The 23,398-nt window shown below is 33.2% G+C and overlaps 1 protein-coding gene across 1 annotated transcript; it reads right to left on the bottom strand.

Annotated features, from left to right (window-relative positions):
* Positions 1–2,924: 2,924 nt before the first annotated feature.
* Positions 2,925–22,276, bottom strand: LOC127735153 (peroxidase-like protein). Its single transcript, XM_052245250.1, has 12 exons — positions 22,050–22,276; positions 19,618–19,853; positions 18,069–18,381; positions 16,257–16,468; positions 14,175–14,354; positions 13,754–13,793; positions 11,493–11,635; positions 10,281–10,385; positions 8,621–8,713; positions 6,785–7,493; positions 5,194–5,472; positions 2,925–4,878 (listed from the first exon to the last, which is right to left on the bottom strand). The coding sequence occupies exons 1-12, from the start codon at positions 22,052–22,054 to the stop codon at positions 4,665–4,667; spliced, it is 2,529 nt and encodes an 842-aa protein (XP_052101210.1). The 5' UTR covers positions 22,055–22,276; the 3' UTR covers positions 2,925–4,664.
* Between the last annotated feature and the right edge of the window lie 1,122 nt (positions 22,277–23,398).

The following is a 23,398-nucleotide window of genomic DNA, read 5'->3' as shown; positions in this document are numbered from 1 at the left end:
AGCAAAAACTAGTTGGGTCGGAGTCGGAATAATGTGTCCGGGTAGGATGACATGTCTTCCTGCGGACTGTTACCTTGTGAACTAGCATGTTAAAAATCCGTCTCAGCGTGTCGGTCTTGTACAAAGCAGGGATTAAACTCATACCACATTATCATGCTCTCAACCAGAATATGCATTTGATTTACCACTGGACGTTAAACAGCCATTCATCAATCCATCTTTTTTTTAGTTTGATCAAGATGTTCTATTGTTAGTTAGTTGTCGTTATCCCACAATTCTTTTTTTCAGTTTTCAGATTTTTTTCCCAGTAGAATGTTAGTTCACTCGTACAAGGCAAAATCTCATCAAACTCCTTAGACATTATGATTTGCGAGAAAGCTTTGTTTCGAACTGATCGGGTGATTTTCTTTGCGGCCTGCAAGGTTGATCCCTAGGCAACGTTATTCTTTAATGGTGTTCGCTTCTTTTAAGTCTCATTTGGTTATATACTAGCTCTGGTGTTTACTCATCTTTGGCTATCCAAATTGTTTCTTTTCAATTGTTCTTAATGAGTATTTCTCCAGAAAAGAGCTCTGAAAAATGGACACCAGTTTATTGTTGAAGACTGTAGGTTGCCCTCTAGATGTATTAAGTGAAGAAGGCAGGGGATGCCAAACAGAGTTCCACGATCGGAGGGTTAAACAGCAGGAGACTGTCTACCATTATACTATTTTTTTACAACTGCAAAATGCTCGGTTAAGAAGGGTCTATATTGGGAGTTCTCTTGTATCGATAATATCGCCTTACTTTTATGGAGCCTTAAGAATGTTGCCACATAGAGATTTAACTAAAAATAAATTCCCCATACATCCTACAAAAACTAGGGCATCTGTATACGTATATACAGAGAAATATAGAGTTTATGCTAATAAGACAGGAACCCAAAAAACCGAAGAAACCCAGTAATGATCTAAAGGATCTTACAGTCAACAACAATAAAATACACACACATATATATATATATACATGTATGCATTGAAACTAGGAAATTTAGATATCTCACCCTAAAATTGGTTCGTTGGTACTTGTCTTTTGCACTTTGTGTGAAATGAAACCGTAATTAAAATAGATGATTGCTCTTGGAACTTTTTATGCATTAGTCATTAGTCATAACTTGTATGCGCATCACTTATGTTATCAACCGAATGGATACCGCCTCAGTGGTCTCTTGCTCGCATCGTGTGTGGGAGTTCATGGGTTAGATCCCCGACTGGGCCGAACCAACGATTTCAAAATTAAAATGTTGTTGCTTCTCAGCCAACCACGCGGCATTTATGAGTAAGAACAAAGATTGGACGGCTTGGAGTTTTTACCGTTTGAGCTAGCACATCATAATCTTAGTCGGCCGAAAATAACACAGGGTATATATATATGTAGGACTCTGAACCGCGATGATACTCAGAGACGCGATGGTCACGCTGAGGTGCAATGGTTTGACGCTGAAGTGCGTTTTTTATCACGCTGAAGTGCGATGGTGGCATTGTGACGCTATCTTCTTGATAGCTACGCCGAAGTGCGATGGTGGTAACGCTGAAGTGCGATGGTCTACATAAACTACATTTTCAATGCTTTTCATGTCGATGTAGAAGTCAATTTGTATGTTAGAAGCAGTTTTCCAGGTTTTTAAGTTGGTAAGGTGCTTATAAATTTTAAATACTACGAGAAACGGGGAGGATTGGTGGATAGGGGAAAGTTAACCTTCTGTAGCGATTGTTTTAGAAATCTACAAAAGGTTTCTTTTTTATGTGCGGTGGAGTGTGACATTCTCTTAATACATACGGGTTCGCAGACAGACTCTCCGTATTATAATATTACGGTAAACCTGGAACTCACGAGAGGTACCAAGTAAAGATCAAATGTTAACGCAGAATTATGCAGATAATCAAAGAGGGCGATCTCTCATTTAGTGTGCAATTCAACTGTAATGAAGGACAGACATAGACAATAATGAATGTAAATTTATATACTAACTATTTACAAAATATACATGTACTTCTCATATGCATAATAATTGCACATCTGTAGATTTTGAACTAGCCATCATGGTCAAATAGACCATCGCACATCAGCGAACGGACCATCACACTTCGGCACAGAACATCGCACTTCAGCGTGACCATCGCACTTCGGCGTCCCCATCGCACCTCCGAGTCCTACATATGTATATATATATTCATATCTCATTAACAAAATATCGTCCTTGTAATATTTGCAGCTGAACGTTTAGGAGGCAGTAATGACTGAATCAGTCGACTGATCATTATCATTGAAACGCAAAGAGCAACAACAAAAATTTTAAAGTACAAAAGTAATATTTATTATTTTATCTTTTGAGAACACTTTTGAGGTCGTGAGAAAACATCGTCATGCCACAGCCAATTTTGGGATAAGAATGTTCTGGTCTTTGTAAATATTGTAAATCTTCTTACTAAAGTTTAATTGTCCTTTAAATGCAATTTGCTATATTAAAATGAATTTGATATAAACTTTACAACAATTGTAAACCATGTACAATACTACATATTATAGCACAGCGTTTCCTTGAAGACGAAAGCTATCCAGAAGAAAAGATGAGTATTGATATTTAAATTTTGTGGCGAAGTAAAAAAAAAACAACAATATATTCCTTTGAAAAACAATATACCAAATAGGCAATACAAAACTATAGTTCGAAGAAAGACGTGTAGCACAATGGCCAAAAGACTAAAGACTAACAGCAGTCCACAAAATATTTAAAAAAAAAATTTAGATTGAGCAACACGAATCAAACCAGTAAACGGGTTTGAACTCTATTGCTTCCGAATGTTCAGCAGTTCCTGTTTCACACAAGGGTGAAAGACATTGGAGGATTATCACAATCATGTTATCTCGGAAATATCAAGAAATATCTTTGTACAGTTTTAATATTTCATACAGTTTATCTTTTTTAAAAACGAAAATATTAGAAGTTTGTTAAGTAATATTCATTACAATAATTAATCGTACTGAAATAAGAAATCAGCAAAAGAAGAATCGAAAAACATGACTAAGCATACACAAAGAAAAATAATTGACAAATCGAATAGGTATGTTACGCAAATCATGATATAAAACACTGTAAAATATAGGTAAAAATTTTAGACTAAAACATTCAATTTGATTTTAACATATTCAAAACGTTTAGATTAGACCGACACAATTACTAAAGTTAGTTAAATAATGCTCATACATTTGAAATGCCACCCATCGTGATGCTCAAAGCAATCAAAAACCGGTTATCATGATGCCATAACTTTGAGAAGACAGCGTTGTGGATACAATTAAACATCCTTGGCCAAATGCGAAACAAATATTCCATGACTGTGGCGTCAGAAAAATGTGTTGCCGAAAAATTTACAATAAGAACCCCTGGTTTTGCAACTCCATTGGAAACAGTAAATCTATTTCATGAATTTTAATGAGAAAAATAAGCTGTTGAATATATATATAAACTGGGAGATATGTACTCCATATTATGGTGCCTTAATAATGTTTCAATACAGAAATGGAATGATTACAATGTGCAAATAAAAATCAGCTCGTTTGTCATAGCCATTCTGTCAAATATCTATAAGTCAAGATAAGAAACAGACTTCACTATATATTTGGTATAGTTTATTTCAAGTTGAAAGGGATAGTTGCGATCAACATACTCACCAAACTTTAGTTATTTAGTGAGAGACCCGTTTAAGTATAGGGGTAAAAGTGAAATCAAAAGATAATGCAGCTAGTTTCATTTTGCATTCTTTTTTTAAAGCCTCCGTATGAATTAAATCTGCGTCATACAACACGTCGACCAAACGTAACAAATGTGTTTTCAATGAAAACGGGATCTTAATAATGTCAGTTTTAGTGGTATCTATTATACATGTGTCTGTCCCTTGCTAACCGATATTTGTATCAACATTGTATCTTTTATCACAAATTGTACATTTTATCTTCTTATTAATTGTTTTGGTAAAAAATTTAGTGAGGCAATGAGGCAATGAAAGTTACGCTTCTGGTTTCGCTTTCAGCCCAGGAATTGAGACCCATTCAGTCACATTGAAAACAGTTTAATATTCATTGGTTAGCTAAAATAAGGTTTTTCTATGTCATATGTTTCAGTCTGGTTCACACAAAGCTGTCAGGTCACAAAAGGTTTCCAAAAAATCTAAGAGGAACCAAATGATATGATTTCCTTGCAACCAACACGTGTTTCTAGAATAATCTTTATCAGTTACGTGCTTGACTCAAAGATTGAAAAGTCAAAAATATAATACGTCAGGGAGCTTAAAAACCAAAGAGGTGTAAAAAGAAAAACCAAAATTATCTATGGTCAGCTTTGCTTGATAGAGTTACAAACCTAGTTTTAGCACAATTACATAATTCCTATTTCCCAAAATGTGACTTTATATCGTTACCTGTCTAAAATTATGAAAATTATAGTTTAAAATGAAAGTGGTTAAAATTAACAAATGATATATAAAGTGTTTAATCTTACTATAGATTTTTGAAAATAATTATCTCAATCTACTGTTTACAAGATGAAGAAACTAATGGCCATCGTGATGGTTATGAAAATGATAGCTTCCTCCATCTTAATGACCACCACCGTATTGACAGCATCATCCATTTCCTTCGCCATAGGGACACGTGTTTTGGTATCTGAAATCGTATCCTTCACATGGTTTCCCGCATTCATTTGTCGGAGGATTGTCACATGATCGGTATTGTTGTCTGGTACAACAGTTACTACAACAACTATCTTTCCAGTCGCTCCATCCACCATTCTTAGGGAAACAGATATCGAGAAGATCGGAGCAATTTCGAAATGGATTGCTGAAAATAGATTGAATTTTATTGGCTTAGAAAGAAAGGAATTTACTTTGCTATACACACGTGATTTCACATTGGGAATCCTAGTTTAAAAGAATAAATCAAATCAATACACAGTTTAGAAATAGGTTTTCTATACTGAAAACAATGCATGAACATTTTTTGAACATTATCACTTGATAACTACAAATATAAGGAAAGGTCAGAAACGTTTTCAAGATCATTTCAGCTGTTTAGTTTTTTTGTTGTCTTGTTGTGTTTTATAATGGGGTGGGGATTCGTGCTATTGTTAAATACGAACACTAAAAACTAACTAACCTTTCTGAAGGTTCTAAAAATACATCTTGTGGTATTTGTTCAATATTAGTATTTTCACATATTATCTTTGCCATTGTTATTGGGCGGAAACCTTCAAGTTCTTGTGGTGTAAATGGATGCGGATTCAGTGGAGTATTCCCCTCATAGAAGAATCTATCACCATATTTAAGAGCTCTAAACTGTAAAGCTAGTATACATGTAAATGTTGGCCCTAATCTGCTGCCTGGTAAAGGATCTTCCGATATACCTCCAGGAAACAAATCTATATCACAAGTGTATCTACAAAGAAGGTCATACATCATTTTGAGTTGTTTTTGATTATCAGGTATAAAAAAGTAAGATAGCAACGACAAAGAGATGTACAATTCTCCCGTTAAGAAAATAAAATGCTGACTAATTCATCATATGGGTAATTGTTATGATTTAATAAAGTATCAATTGTATCAACAATGATGTAGAAAATCCTATTTCTACACAATAACTGTCTTTTGTATAACCAAAGACACATCCAAACACAAAATCGATTTTGACCAAAGACACATATAAATTCCAAATTGATTATATAAACCAAAGACACATACAAATTCAAAATTCATTATAGCCAACAACACATATGCATGCGAATCAAATTTTGTATAATTGAATTAAAACAGACTGTGTATTATACATGTAGTCGTAATTTTTGATAACAATTGCACAAAAAGTATCGTGGGTGACAGTAACTTAAGGTATATACATTTTTTTAAATTTCCTATGAATTGATTTGTTCCTCTTTAGTGTGAAGTGTCATTCTATTTTGTACATGTGTGTGCATGAGTTCTTTATAATATAGTTGGTATGTTCAAAGGGATTATTTTGCTATTTAAAAAAAAAATACCATAGATATCTTCATTGTCTGGGCTTCTATTAGTTCGTGCTGCGTCCTTGTGTACGTTTTTGTAAGCGCTTTCACGTGTACAATTTTTGTGAAATTTAAATCAAAAGTTAATATCAGCAATGTCTTGGAAAAGTAAAAAAATCAGTGCCAAATACTATTTTTAAAGGAGTTATGTCCCTTGGAAATATAAATGATATGAAAATTGCATCGTAAGCGCTCTAAAGCCTACATTTTTGTAAAATTGATCTGAAATGTATATCATAGGTTTATATCAGCAATGTCTTAGTTAAAAGAATTCGAAAATCAGCGTTTATCTATTATTTAGACTTGAGTTATGTCTCTTTTTTAATGTAATTTATATTAAACATTACATTGTAAGTGTAAGTACTCTCATGCCTACATTTTTGTCAAATTTTTATGAAGTTTATATCAAAGGCATAAATCAGCAAGGTCATGGAAGAGTTTCAACCAACTATTTTACAGGAGTTATGCCCCTTGAAAAAAGAAATAGAATGAAAATAACATTGTTAAAGATCTCATGCCTACATTTCTTGTAAGATGTTTATAAAAAGTTTAGAATATTTATTTTTTTGGTTATTGCCCATGGGCAGATTAAATATCTGCAAAGCGGGTACAATGAAATACTAAGTGACTGTTCTTTTATTGGTTTAGAATTTCCAGCTTAGTTAATTTTATTACCGATGGTATACTTACGCATAAGCTTTATTCAGTTTTTTCGCGGCATTTAAACTATGATAAAAAAGACCACCTTCTACACCTGGGTTAAAATTGTCAGCTTTGACCGTTTTCCCTGTGCACCAGTGTAGCCACGTAGTGTATGGCGGAAGTCCATGATCACGACCTCGCTGAATATTGAAAGATGCCAAATCCCCGCCATTTCCTGCCATTGTTTCAAACAGTTTCCAAGTGATTTCTCTCGTCATCTTCTCGTCTATTTTTTGTGCGTGATTTTCATACATACCTCGTGTACAACGTTCTATTCCACTCGGTTCGTATAATAAGTCCGGTTTGTTCAAATGCACGTGAAGGTCAAACTCACTGTTGGGAAAGATAAACTTATCCCTTATTAAACTATGTCCCATTCTATATGCTGCCGTTGAAAATGAATTTCGGATCATTGGCCGCACGGTTGGGTCATAGTCAGTGAAATGCCCATCCCATAATGGTACCAAACCAAACTGTTCACGGATTTCCTCACTTAGTAGTTTTGGTAAAAATTCATTATAGGTGATGTGTTGAATTTCAGCCGCAACGTAGCGTCTAGTTTCCTCGAAAATTTGTTGTCCAGTCCAATTGTAACATTCGGGGCTATTTTTGAAATGCTGGGCAATTCGGTTGTGCTCTCGTACCCAGATAGTGTGTAGGGAACTGAGCGCGGGTTGTGTATTGGCCCGTACATCACCTGTGTTGTAGAGAAGAAAAAAAAATATTCAAAACGCTAAAGGGACTAGTTTTCTTGTTTTGCTTCAATTGTTATTATGTTCTAGCTTGATCTCAAGTAATCCACTTTGCATTTCAAATGTTATATAAATACCGACCTTATTAAATGAGCAACGCTAATTTTTAAATAGAAAATAAATTAAACTTAATACCATTTCATTATATAGATTTTTCAGCAAATTCAAATTATAATTTCCTGCAGAATTCACAATTATACTATTAAGTTTAAGACTTTCATAAAGAATCTTTTTCTCAATTGTGAATTGCCTATATCTGTGTAGCCTTAACTAAAACAGCATATTTTTAAATTCAAAGATTTTCTGTTTGGTAAAACAAAGGGAATCTTATAACTGAATTTAGATTTTCTTTTCTATGTTTTCCTCTTCAAATAAAGGCTATTTTCCGTTTTCTAATTAAGATGTATTATTTCTACATATGAACTTCATTACTTCTTTGTCAACCTTTACTTTTTAATTACCAGTTAGTTAATATATTAGCTTTTAATGTCCATTCTAATACTGTTTTCCATAGTCAAGTATTCTTACCAATATCTTGTTGATGCTCTGTGATTATCTAAATGTGTGTTATTTTTATAATACTAATGCATTGCCCATCAACCAATAACAATATTTGCAGTAGCGCCTAGCTAGTTTGTTAATTGTTTTTGTGTCCACTCCCGCATATGTCCATATCTGTACCTTCTAGTGCATTTAAAATATAAAAAGGGAACACTGAAGTTGACACTAGGGACCGTCTTATTCTGTTTTAAGATGCAATAACTTAGGGGCATGGATCATAAAGGTCGACTTTCCAGTAACTAACAAGATGAAAAACAGAAATAAAAAGCTGTATTTTGATACAAGTATATCTGGGTACTTTTGTCTCATACACATTGTCAATATCAGTTTTCCAATCATAACAAACAAAAGGTTAATATACTGATTGTTCTCTTTTTTAAATGTTTAATTCGGAGTTCGAACTCACATCCGCAGTGTTTGACAGGCTAGTAATTACTGTGAATGAATTACTTAGACCACTAATTAAGGCCCCTCATTTGAACATAAACATGTATTTATCGGTATAAAGTACCTGCTCTAAAGCATGCCTTATTCATATCCGAGGTACAACTAGGATCATTGAAGTCAAGTGGCAGCTTATCATCCGACGAAACCAACATCATTCCTGTAATCATAAAAATGTTTCATATAAAGTGAGCAAAGATATATTACTGGGCGACCTACATTTGCGCGAATTTTAATATGAAAGGCATCACGTTTGCGCGAAGAAATTGTATTAAGTTTGCGCGAATTTACCTGTAATTTACCTGAGTTTTTGCATGTTATCTCGTTGGTTGTTGTCTATCATATTTGTTTTTCGTTTATTGTTTTAAACATACATTGGAAATCATACCACATCTTCTTTTTTTCTATATTGATAAATATTTATTAGAGAAATCTTTATTCGTTTATATAAACACTACTTTTATGTGAAAGAAAAGTTTTGAATACAATGCAGTGAGTACATCGGTTTAAAAGAATAATTAAAAATCATAACTCGATGATAAGTCACATTCGTTAATGTTTACGCAATATTGCAGATTTCGGTCGCTAAAATCCATTCACTGGTTAAGTACAGCTTTTTTTTTCATTAAATCTTTCCTGTTATTACCTCAGTTTATATTTTGTTATCTTTTACAAAGGTTAAAATCCCCAATTCCCTTGATGAAGTGGACCTTAGACTTTTTTTGGTATTATTTGTTACAACTTTAAAATTCCACACTTTGGGTTCTGAGTGAATCGAACGAAAAACATGAAAAACGTAGAAAATTAATTCATCATGACAAATATCTCTATGAATACGATCAAGTGTCTGAAAGTTGCATTGAATTTCATTGGATAGTTAAGAAGGTAGATATTCTATACAATACTCCCTTTACTATATGTTAAAAAGCATTATTTAAAATGAAACGAAGGATCGTGGAAAGGCTTGGAAAAGTTAGTATTCTTCTTCAAGGGTACTTGCAAGATAGGAATTACTATCATCCCTGGTAAAGAAGAAAATATGAATGGTGATGGCACTCAAGCAGATAAATCACAACTAGACACAATGAAAATTCTGTTCTTTTGTATTTGAGAACCCTTCAAACAATTCAAAAAAAATAATCAAAATGAAAGGTGCATGCTGAAGTTTTATTCATAAATTTACAACTAAAAGGCAGTCGTTGGGAAACGGACAATGGATGCTTCACTATATCTTTGATTCTGTAATTGAATGACGACGTCTACTACTGTGTCTTGCGATATGTGCTAAGTCATTAAATTTTTTTTTCTGTTCAAACTTCTGTACCAACAGCATAAAGACCAAAAATGTACGGTACATTCGACTTCATTATTGTTGTTGTACTTAGCCTCTTTTTCAAACGAGATTTCCCCCAGCATGTGAACTACGTGAAAGAACAAGTGCAATCTGAAATTCGTTCATGCATTTTGAATTATACACATTTTACTTATATTACGAAAGTGTAGCTGCATAATGTATGTTTACATTTTATAGAAAAACCCTTTGTAATGTCAATAGAACAGACCGCAGACTTCACTACGGATACATACACATATTGTTATGAGCAATACCTGGAAACAAGGTACACCATCTGCAACGTCAATTACTGTTTTTTTTCAAATCTTTGTTGCTCCTGTTTAAACATGTATTCCAAATATTTCTATTAAGAGGGCACTTATTTATACTTAACCATTATCATTAGGGTCTTTCAATGTATTTAACTCTGCAACAGTAGAACCATAAACACCAGAACCATCGATGTAATGTGTCAGTTCATTAAACTGTTCTCGATAACCTGAAATATCAATATAATGTGTCAGTTCACTAAACTGTTCTCGATGTGTGTGTCCAGTCAGTCACTTCTTATATCTAGATACTATCTAACTGGTCTCCTTTTATATACATGTATATATACTTAAAAAGATTATTCTTCAGTTAACAAGAAATTACGAAATTGTTGTATGTTACGTTTAGCGGTTCAAATTGGTTTGACTCGGCCGGGGTTCGATTTCACGACCACCCGCACTCAAGTTGCTCAATAGATAAAAAAAAAACATTAATTCTACAGACATATGATATGAAAAAATCTAAATACATTGTTTACATCAGAAAAGTTTGTTTCAATTTTCATATGACATATATTATGATGAAATTACAACGTTAATATTAGAAAATTAACATTTACTCAGCTTTTTGTCTCTGGCTTTAAGATTATCCAAAAGCTTAGTTACTCTTATGGAACTGTTAAATGAAGTACTTTCACAAATCTATATAAATAAACATAGATTTTTATGCCCCACCTAGGGGCATTATGTTTTTCGGTCTGTGCGTCCGTTCGTTCGTTCGTCCGTCCATTCGTCCGTCTGTCCCACTTCAGGTTAATTATTTTGGTCAAGGTAATTTTTGATGAAGTTGAATTCCAATCAACTTGAAACTTAGTACACATGTTCCCTATGATATGATCTTTCTAATTTTAATGCCAAATTAGAGTTTTGACCCCAATTTCACGGTCCACTGAACATAGAAAATGACAGCGTGAGTGGGCATCCGTGTACTATGGACACATTCTTGTTTGAAACTACAATAAATAGAATTGTGGGTTGATTAAACGAATGATACTGACAAAATTATTGTCAATGAATATAACACTTATAAATTTCGTGCTTCCGAAGCGCTTTTCTGGTTTTAGCTTCATCAGGCGCTCAGACCTTAATATTTGAAAACCAAAGATGTATGAATAAGTAGAACGTTAAGAGCCAGAAGACCAAAAAGGGACCGAAAAAGAATGGTCAAATTCGTCTACGGTCAATTTTGAGATGGGTGTGTTATCAATGTAAAATAAAGATACCTTTCTCCTGTCTATGTCTTATTTTGCACGACAAGATTAAATCTACAAACTTACCAAAATTACAACCAAGGTCACATGCCGCTTGAGACCTGACAAAATTCATGCATCTTCTATTGTTTCCGAGTATATCCCGATGGTAAGGATCGTCACCAGGTATAGTAAACGTGAAGCAATCTGGGTTCCTGGGATTCTGTTGTCTACAATGCATAACGATAATAAAGGCAACATTCAAGTTAACTTTCGTCCAAAAACTTTTTTAAAGACTAATCATATGTTGTTGTTTTTCAAGGGTTAAACAAGTAAATTTACAGTTCTGAAGCGTTCAAATTTCGACAATTTCAAGGACATTACCCGACCTTGACAACCCTAAAAACATTGGACCTGCTTTGATAGTACTATAACTGCCCTTGAATTTTGCTAGATAACATTTTTGTTCGATATGGAGATTCCGTATATCGTCAAGTTATCGGAATTCCAATGGGGACTAACTGTGCACCACTTATTGCGGACCTGTTTCTGTATTGTTATGAGTTACAATTTATGACTAAAATCAGCAAAAATCCATCGAAACAACATCTGATACAAAAATTTAATAGCACTTTTAGATATTTGGATGATATATTGGCTCTCAATAATGACGACTTCAGTATGTACACTAAAGAGATTTATCCTGCTGAACTGACTTTAAATAAAGCTAATACTAACAATGAACACTGCCCTTTCCTGGATCTTGATATCTATATCTTTAACGGGAAGCTTAATACCAAAATTTATGATAAAAGAGATGATTTTTCATTTCCTATTGTTAATTATCCATTTTTAGATGGTGACGTTCCCTTGTCACCATCTTATGGTGTTTATATATCTCAACTTGTTCGATTCGCTCGTGTATGTAACAACGTATTTGATTTTAACGAAAGAAATCTCTGTATTACTGAAAAATTATTACACCAGGGTTTTCTATATCATAAACTAGTCAAAACGTTTACTAAATTTTATCATCGATACAAGGACATCATTTGTAAATATAAATCAACATGCAGACATCTTATACGTTCAGGTATTTCGCATCCAATCTTTTATTGTAATATTCTTTACAAAGCACAAAAATGTCGGCATTCACCACAAAAGCTAAAAAAACCTTTAAACAGACTTATTCAGAAGGGATATAGTTACGATACTGTTGTCATGATGGCATATTTTGGTATTAATATTGATTCACTCATAGAGTCTTTGCATCGGAAATAAACACATTTGTTCTAAAACCAGTTGTTGGCATGATACGGGTTATGTTCTTCTCATATATTTTATGATGGTATGATACTAAACCCCTAACGGGAGGGATTGTGCTTTATTTTCATATGATTAAGATATAATCTTTCAATCAGTTTAATTGAGGTCTGGAGCTGGCATGTCAGTAACTGCTAGTAGTCTTTTGTTAATTTATGTATCATTGTCATTTTGCTTAGTTTCTTTTGTTACCTATTCTGTCGTGACATCGGACTAAGACTTCTTTTAAACTGAGTTTTACTGTGCGTATTGCTGTGTCTTTGTTTTTTCAACATTGGCTAGAGGTATAGGGGGAGAGTTGAGATCTCACAAAACATGTTAAACCCCGCCGCATTTTTGCGCCTGTCCCAAGTCAGGAGCCTCTGGCCTTTGTTAGTCATGTATGGGTTATTCTAATTTTAGTTCATTTATATGTTTTGGAGTTTAGTATGACGTCCATTTTTGATGAACTAGTACACATTTTTATTTAGGGGCCAGCTGAAGCCCGACTCCGGGTGCGGGATTTTCTCGCTGTATTGAAGACCCATTGGTGGCGTTCGGCTGTTTTCTGCTCTTTGGTCGGGTTGTTGTCTCTTTGACATATTCCCCATTTCCATTTTCAATTTTATTGTTAATTTGTATATGCAATTTATTTTGCGTTTTTGTACTTTGTAAGCAGTGTTTTATGCTAAAAAAAACTATCTACTGTAATCTAAACCAGTACACAGCCATATTAAAAAAACCTGTGCTTTTTGTGGTTTAAATATAGTTGCGAAATTTTTCGAATAGAAATTTGCATTCTTTCAAATCTAGCTGTATATCTTAAAAATCTAATTACGTGTTGTGAATTTTGAATTATATTTTTGAAATCAAGTTGTGTAACTTGTTCAAATCTGAAAGAGTATCTTCCTGGTTTTTGGTTATTAATTAAGGAGGTTGTTTATTATATATTTTTCTCAAACTGAAGATAGATAGACAAGTATTTCAAATTAATTTATAGGTACCCCTCTAGAACCACTTGCTTTTGTGATTGCCTTAACACTTACCTATTAGGATTACAACAGTCTAAATTAAAAGGATATGCTCCTGTAATTGAAAGAATAAGAAAGTAATCAATGATAATTCGTAGTATGAAATTGAAGAATTATAGAATAGCGAATTCAATATAACCAGTGCATTTCAGCCCCCCCCCCCCCCCCCCAATAAAGACTAATCCAGAATCCCGACACATAGCACTGTTAGCACATACATATAATTATTTACAATCTAAAGCCATTATGGTATCTTACTAGAGGTTTATTGGCACCTAAAACGGCATGAAATATCTGCATCTTTTAAAAATTTTCAATGCTCTTCAACTTTGTTTATAACTGTTATGATTTGAACGCCGCTTGTGAGTTTCATGTTGACGAAACGATCTAATTTAAAGATAGTTAAATATAATACTGTTTAGGCAATTCACAATACCTTTAGATAAAGCTGTTTTTGTTATATCATGGTCCAGGAATTGCCCAAATGTCATCATATAGGAGCTAATTGGTGGATCCAGATCGGCAAGTGTGCTTGTGGTGTGTACAAAGTTACTAATCTCACGTGGACCCTCTAATGGTACATTCAGTTTGCCATATTTTCTTGGTTCTTGTGCTCCTACAAAAGAAAATGAACGGGATGCGTATTTTTAAATTTGCAATCATATTCTTATTTGTACAAAATGTTTTACTATATGACACCTATAATGGCCTTTTTTGTCTAAAATACAAGGCAAACTTTAGTTCACTTTTATGAATTTAAAAAGGTCTATCCCCTAGCCATGCATGTTAATGAGGATATAGTCTGTCTATGATCAGAATTGTATCAGGCTCAAGTCATCCATTCAAAATAAAAATAATAAGTCAGTTCGACACTGCTATTCGATTTGTAATATAAATATTATAAGATGTGGTCTAATGGTCAGCGTACGGCCTTCACCAATGAGCAAAATATATATCGCCGAGCAGCTAAAAGCATGCTAAACGTGCTTACACGATGGCTAAGGGTAGTACTACGTTCTTTTTTCAATACAAATTGAATAAAAACTTGTGGCCGGTTGATGGACTAAATTTATTTTAACTTGCATGTTTGTTTTTCTTTTTCTTTCGATACTGATTTATTTTTATATATATTATAATTTTGCCGTAAAAGAAATACTTATTTAGACGGATACACGATTTACAAAGCTGTTTCGGTTTTTAATTTGTTTCCTTTTTAATTCTTGTATTTTTTGCCAACAATGCAACAGTAATACCATCATTTAGCATTTTTTTCAAAGAGATCGAAATTTTAAAAACGTTTTTTTCGCTGAACCATATAAAAATAAGGAGATGTGGTATGATTGCCAATGAGACAACTATCCAACAAAGTTCAAATAAAGTGGATGTAAGCAATTATAGGCAACCGTGCGGCCTTCGACAACCCCATACCGTAAAGTCGACTATAAAAGGCCCCGACATGAAAAATATGAAACATTCAATTGAGAAATCTAACGGCCTAATTTATAACAAAACAATTTACGAAAAACAAATATTACAGACATGAACCAACGACAACCACTGAACTACAGGCTCCTGACTTGGGACAAGCGCATACAGAATGTGGCAGGGCTAAACATGTTTGTGAGCGTTCAACCCTCCCCTAACCTGGGACAGTGGTGTAACAGCACAACAAAACAACAAACTATAAAAATCAGTTGAAAAAGGCTTAACTCATCAAAGCAGAAAAGCATTAAACAAAAACACACATAGGACGTGGCAGGGTATTTATCCATCTCTCATTCCTATCAACAAAAAGGACACTAAGTACAGATCTGAGAGTACTTGCAGTTACTGACAGCTAGTTCAAAGCCAATAACAGATAAAAAAAATCATGTATCTAAGACTAAAATATCAATCAGTACACATTCAACATCCAATGGATTTAGTGTAAAGACGTCATTAACATTCAGAGAAAAACATGACCTTGTGCAATGCCAAAATAAAGGTGTCGACAGATTGTAGTACCGTTAAAGTGGATATGTGTATAACAAAGCTATTTAGTATGATTGTAATTTACTGATAACAAAATCAATATTTATACCAAAAGAAACAATATTCAAAGATCTAATTACAGTGTTGAATTGGTAACCTTTTAGAATAAGTTTATTTAAAGGATTGATAAGTTTACCCGGATCGTATATACATTTCCGGGCTCGGTAAACAACATCACCGTAAAATTTAGGATGTGCTATTCTATCTGAAATAAGTTTTTTACAGGTACAGCTAAACTTGCAAATCAAATCTTTGTATGTATGGAAGAATTTAGTAAAGGTTTTAAGTAATTTGTGGTAACGAAATCCCAGTGTTGAAGACTCATTGGTGGCCTTGTGCTGTTTTCTGCTCTTTGGTCGGGTTGTTGTCTCTTTGACGCATTCCCCGTTCCCATTCTCAATTTTATTGTGCAAGCACTATTTCCACTAAAGTAATATAAATAATAGAAACTATTTGATTGAAAACTAGCATATAAAAATTTGTGTACCATCAGCAAATTCGGGTTTTAAGAATCTGTCAAATGGAGTGAATGATTTCCCCCAATACGGATGGTCCAGGTTATTACACGATCCATCAATAGTCCGGTATTTCGCAGATGCGCTACATTCAATGAAACTAAAAGGACAGGGAAGATCTAAGAGTCTTGGATCTGGGAGTTCTGATATGAACCGATCTATCTGTGCCCTGTCTGTTTCTGACCTGCAAAAAAGGAAATTATATGTAAAATAAAGCGGTTCAAAAATTCTACTGTCTTTGTAGAGATCTGCTTACTGGTCTCCTTTGGGTCAACTTGTTAAGTATTATCTTTTTGTCAATCATTAAAACGATACCAAAATATTAGGAAAGAAAATATAAGCCCATAGGACATCATGCTCCTCGCGCACTATCACATTTTAATGCTCAGTAAACCGCAAAATCTTGGTCAAATATTTTACTGGCATATATATATCAACCTATTCACTTCATAACAAATACGTGTATGAAGGTTCAAGTTGATGTAACCACAAACTATCTTAGATTTTTAACTGATTTGGAAGGGAAGGCCGGGCGGACGGATGCACAGACCAGAAAACACAAACTACTATTATCTTTTTCTGGTTTGGTATCCAATATGTATTCTTGAAAAACTAAAAATGTATAATCGTGATTAATGTTTACTTATTTTTTCTGTTATTCATGTATTTATTGAAGAAGAGAGTTAAGAATAAAGACAGACCAATTTTTATGACTTTAAAATTTTGAGATAATGATGAGCATATATCTACAATTCATTATGTACTGTCTATAAACCCCGGATTAAGCCGCAAAAAAAAGCACCACCGGACTATAGGAAATAAGATTTTTTTTTAAATCCATAGGTGCTCAAGTGTTCTGAGGAGTTCAACACAATGAAGACTGTGTAGATTTTGATGTCTCAACGCTGAAAAAATTTTAAGTTTCAAGTTCAAGTCGAAAAACATATATATGTGTACAGATAAACTCGTTATCGTTGGCCACCGTAACTAGAAGTTGCACGCGTTGCCGTATTTAGACTAAGCATATCCCTATCGTTTTTCAAAGTATATCGAAAAATAGGAAGAAGGTTTCTGAAAAGCCCCCACATGTTACAATTCATCCCTGTCAACATGCCGTCCAAATAAAACATAAACTCATCTTAGTTACCATATCAATAAAAATTCATGTCAACACAGAAGTGCTGACTACTGTGCTGGTGATACTCTCGGTGAGGAAACCTCTACCAGCAGTGACAGCTACCCAGTGGTTGTAAATAAACTCATCATAGATGCCAGGCATAAATGTTATTACGCCAGACGCGCGATTCGAAGTAATTCCGTTCGGAGGTATTGTAGAAATGTGTGTCGAAAATATTAAGTTCATTCAAAACATTGAAGCGTATAGATACTAATTGATTCCTAGAAAATTATTCTTGGCATTGAATCTTTTAATCAAATTTGAACAAAGCCCAGGGGACATATTATACTACAGTGCCGAATTTACTGTAAAACTCGCTTGTTACAACTCATCCTGTCAATTTGCTGACCAAATGATATAAAGTCATTCTGTTCTGTACCTGAGAAAAGTGTGACGAAAATATGTGTTGGACGGACTGACGGACAAGATGATTGCAATATAAACCCCTTCTTTATAGTTGAGGTATAATTTTACATATTAAAATCTAATTATATCAATGGTATTTAACAGAGTTGAATTCGTTGCCGTTGATAAACTTGCTTTCAAATTTAGAAATTTAATTTAACATAAATGGTATTTTGTCTTTTGATATAGTTTTAATACTTACAATAATACTTTTGTACTTCGCTTGCCTCGTTGTAATTCTTTCTCCGTTGTTGGAATGGTATTTTGCGATGGAGTTGTCGCCTTTTCTTTTTCAGATGTAGTCATAGTTACCGTAGTATCTTTTCCAGATGTAGTCGTAGTTACCGGTTCTTGGTGTCTAGTGGTGATAATGTAATCTCCAGTTGCATATTCTATCGCACGATGCACAATGTCTCCATAAAAAAATCCTTGTTGGTGTACAACAACTGATTCCTTTCGTGTAATTAGATGTGGTCCAAACATTGAAGTCGTGTTACCGTCCGGCGTATCGATGCCTAAAAAATAGGATGCTTTCATATCGTCTGTATATAATGGTTGCATTTTTACTGTATCGACGAATTAATTCATGTATTATTTTTCAATAAAGATTTCTGACCTCAAATGCAGCAACAGCAATACTAATGCAAAGGTTTCTTAAATATTGATTATAAAAGTAATATAGATTATAACAAAGTTTATACTAAGTTTTTTTTTCAGAGATAAATAAAGACATTTTAAGAACAGCACAAAACTTAAAAGCTTGTTGTTTTGTACATAAGCCAAGACGTTAGTTTTCTCATTTCAACTGTTTTAAATTTTTCTTATATCGGGGACCCTTAATAGCTTATTTTACTCGTTGTTGAAGGCCGTACGGAGACCTATAGTTACATACATCTACGTCAACTGGTCATGGTGGATAGTTGTCTCATTGACAATCATACCATATCTCGATATTTGATATTAATCTTTTATGCAGTAAAATCATTTTTTAGACTTGGAAACAGAGATGTTTTACTGCATTCTTTTAAAAGTTAAAATATGGAGATGTGGTATGATATCCACGAAGAAACAAAGAACAACTACTTACATGTCTTTGTATGGCCCTTAAGAATGACAAAATCTCATACTTATAGTAAGCTTTAAAAGGTCCCGGGAAAACGAATTGTAAAACAAAAAGAGAAAAAAAGAAAACCAAAGTCCTGATTTAAGCTTCTTTTGGCAGACAAATGGCAACAACTGGACTACAGACTCCTTGCTTAAAACAGGTACATAAAGAATGTAACCAGGTTGATATAAAAATAAGAAGATATGATATGATTAAAAAAGAGACAGCTATCCACTAGAGACCAAATGACGTAGTTGTTAAAGAGAGGCGAAAGATACCAAAGGGACATTCAAACTGATAATTCGAAAACAAACTGACAACGCCATTACTAAAAAAGAAAAAGACCAACAGACAAACAACAGCACACAAAACACAACAAAGAAAACAAAAGACCAAGCAACACGAACCCCACCAAAAACTAGGGGTGATCTCAGGTGCTCCAGAAGGGTAAGCAGATCCTGCTCCACATGTGACACCCGTCGTGTTGCTCATGTTAGTACAATCCCGCTGATAAGTCTAAATCTACATGGAAAATGACAAAAGACAAAACAATTTGGGTTTTTGTTTCAATGGGTTGCTGTTTCTATTGGATTAAACCATGTGTTCTTTTATTCAGCCAAAAGAAATTTTGATATATAAAACTTACCTCTTTTTTGGGCATCTAAATTTCCTTCCATTATTAAATTCATTTCATTTTCCGAATCTTTTTTAAGTATCTTGATTATTGAAAGAGATGGTACTTTAAATGGTTCAAATCTCGTTGTTTCTTGTAAAAAGTGTCTCACAGGACCAATAGTAATTGCTTTCTGGATGCCATATTTCTCATTCAATATGTTTCCATTGGACAAAGAAAAGACAAGAATGGTCACAAAAACGGATTTCCTACAAACATTGTTAATAAGAATGTACATCTAATTCATTTTATTGATATTAATGAAAACGAAAACAAGTTCGATTACAAAATTAATTTAGCCTATAGAATGAACAACTCTGGTTTGGTGTCCTGCGAGAAAATGATTTTTCCCCGAGAAGTCTAATTTTTTTCGAGATGTTTGTTTACATTGCATGACTTTTATCCCCTGATGATATAAGTATTTATTATACATGATATTTTGTACTTGCAACCTTCCAATGTCGCAAATAAGTAAAGATAAGCAATTGTTTTTGAGGAACAAGATGTTTTAAGATATCTCAGCGTCAGTCCGAGTATCCCTGAACATCCAGGAATGTTCATCTGTGCATAGATAAATATAAATAAAAAGAACAAAATTGCAATAGACTACATTTAGTAAAACTCACAATAAATATTACATAATATATTTATAAAAAAATCAGATTTAACTTTGGGTTTAAGGGAAAAAAAAGATTTTTACTGCCAAATCACAATCTTTTGTACATTCTAGATATTCTTTCTTTATAATGACTGTAGAAAATACTTTTTTCTTATTCAACAACAAATTGCACTTCTGCTGTTAACAATGTTCTTCACTAGTCCAGCATTCTAGTACAACTATAGAAAGTACTATTGTAGAAACATAACGGCCCAAATGTTTTTTAAAATGTTCCCAAGTTCTGACATTTGCCAACTTTAGATATGTCAAAAAATATGAGTAAATTGTACGCAATAAGTATAAAGATGTGATTGATCATTTTGATATGTTGGCGAATAATTACCAAATTCGTGCTTGCAATCAGCAACACAACAGGTGTCACTGGTAGAGTAGAAACTGCTTACTATCTCGGAGCACCTGAGTTCAGACTCGGATTTTATTAGTTTGCGCCCCTCAAACATTAGTTTTCTGCTTTTTTTTATTGTTTTGAAAGTCGTCTGGTGTGTTAATTTGGCCACCTCCACCTCCACATCTGACCTTTTTGATATATTGAATAACTGAGAGCATAAAACAGGGTAAACAACTATATTGTTTGTTGGGTGAATGATAGATTTTAGGCCATACCAAAAAAAATCTCTACTTATCAATGTCAAACGTTGGAATTATTTGCCAATTCTATATTGTCTACTGTCCAGATTTTCAATCTTCAACCCTTGGGTGAAATATTAATGCACTCAAACTTCTAAATGTGCAATGATTTTGTATATGTCTTACCTTATTATCTTTTGTCTTTTTTTATTACACCAAACACTTAATTTGGCCAGAATTCACCTTGGTATCCATTTTTTAAAGGAACTTTTAACATAATAAAATACAAGAATGTGGGCATTGCTTTACCTCTTATGAACTGTTACATCTTTACAGATTAAAAGAAAAAAGATATTAACAATCTCAAAGACTATAAGTTCCACAGATATTTTATACATTATAGATTTAGAAATAGCCATTATTTTCCGGCGTTTACATGGAAAATATCACAGGAAGCTCAAATTCATGAAAAAAATATTTTGTATTGCTTGTTAGTCCAATGGTAGGCGTAAAAATTCCAATCTAAGTAATTGTTGCAAGAATAAGAAGAAGGCTTCTTTTTGAAAAGACGCAAAGAAATATTGACAATTTTCAATTTTTGTCGCCAATCCCCTACATACGTCTGAGCTATATATTTGTAAAAAAATACAGGAGCTTATTTTTGATAGCTAATATCCCAAATATTTGGAGATCAGTTTGAACAGGTATTTTATTGCACGTGGCATTTTTATATTTAATTAATTAAACCAGATATTGAACAATTTCTTAGATACTGTATATTCGTGGAAGTTGTTCGAAACATCAAAACATTATATACATTTCTTTTTATTATATTTTGTGCGTACCTTTCTTTTTTAAATTTCTTTTTGTTTTGTTTTGTTTTGTTTTGTTTTGTTTTGTTTTGTTTTGTTTTTTGTTTTGTTTTTTGTTTTGTTTGTTTGTAGAAAAAAACGAAACCAATGATCTTTTGATGTAGACAATCGTACACATCAACAAACTAACAAAACAGTTAAAGAATAGAACCCTTTGAATCCTGCATACTTACAGAACAAACAAATCATTCGGATTATTAATAAAACTACTTTAAAAAGAAATAACTATAATCATAATAATAATGATCTTGATATCAATAATAATTTTAAAGTCAAACATAACTTACCACATGTTCACGTTTTATATAAGACCGTTTGGACCGTTTTAACTCTATTTGAAATTCAAAACCATTTATACAGCGGCCAATTTATACTTATCTATTTATAAAACTGTAACGTCAAGGAATATGGCAGCCAGGCAGCACGAAATGTATTAATGCATCCTTGATAACTTCCTTGTAGGTTTCGGGCGACACCCTGTTTAATTCACCAGTCTTAGACCTAATTCTTTCATCAACTGTCGATTATACCCTTCTACCAAATGAGATTTTGAGTTCCTTACTTATTATATTCATATATATGTATATTTAAAAGTCATTACATAAAAGAGGATAAATGAACACGTAATTATTAATAAAAAAATATTAAGAATTCCTTTCCGGTACATTTGTGATCAGAACTGCATTAATGTTCGTTGACTGTAACATTGCAAATGGATATAATTCTTTTTTCCTTATTAATTTTGCATTTTATGTATATTTGTTTTCCCCAAATAGTTTTATATCTTAAAGAGCATATATTCTTCCATTATTGCAACATTATAGTTGAGATACAACAGCTTCATACTTCAAACTGTTGTATGGCATATCTGTCCTAGACTGTCTATGATGTCTTTCCACTAACTCCATTGGATGTGTACTGATGGATATTTGGTCCTGGATACAATTTTTTTTTATTAGTTTTTATTTGACTGGAATTAGCTTTCAGTAATTGCGAGTACTCTGAAATCGATATATATAAGCAAGGTCTTGCATGACCCGAAACAATAAATTTGTATTTAAGATTCTCATTTTTGTAGAAAAAACCATATTGAGACGATGTTTGCGATCCTATAATTCAGTATTGGGAAAAGTAGTGTAATACGTAGAAAAATAAAAAGTTTTTTTTATATCTTCAGAATGTTAAAGAATCCACATCTAATTGACACCTCTGGTTGAATATACCTCATTACAATATTTCTGAAAGCCATCTTTTACTGTATAAAGAATGCTCGTACGAACTTTATCCAGGTATCCAGTAAAAAGGCGGCAGATTTTCGTCATTCTTTTTTTATAATAAAACCAAAGGAGAAAAGGACGGATTTGTGATATTCTAAAATCTCCTCTTTCGTGAGTGATGTAGGGGTATATGTGTGTTTTCTAGTTTTGCTGTGAATTCTGAGTTCGTTGGTAAGACATACCAAATAAGTATTAAAAAGTAAAGATATTCAACTGGATTATTCTTAACATTTTAAGTTAGGAAAAAGCAGTGGCATCGACCTAAACTAAATATGGCCGACCATATTTTAATATATGGAAATGTTTAGTAAATTAATAAGACGGACACCAAACAAAACAAGTTCACCACAAGTAGACTT

This window comes from Mytilus californianus, unplaced genomic scaffold (genome assembly GCF_021869535.1).
Source record: "Mytilus californianus isolate M0D057914Y unplaced genomic scaffold, xbMytCali1.0.p SCAF_3, whole genome shotgun sequence".
Classification (NCBI taxonomy): domain Eukaryota; kingdom Metazoa; phylum Mollusca; class Bivalvia; order Mytilida; family Mytilidae; genus Mytilus; species Mytilus californianus.
The sequence above is the reverse complement of the archived record's forward strand: the minus strand, read 5'-3'. Positions and strand labels throughout refer to the sequence as shown.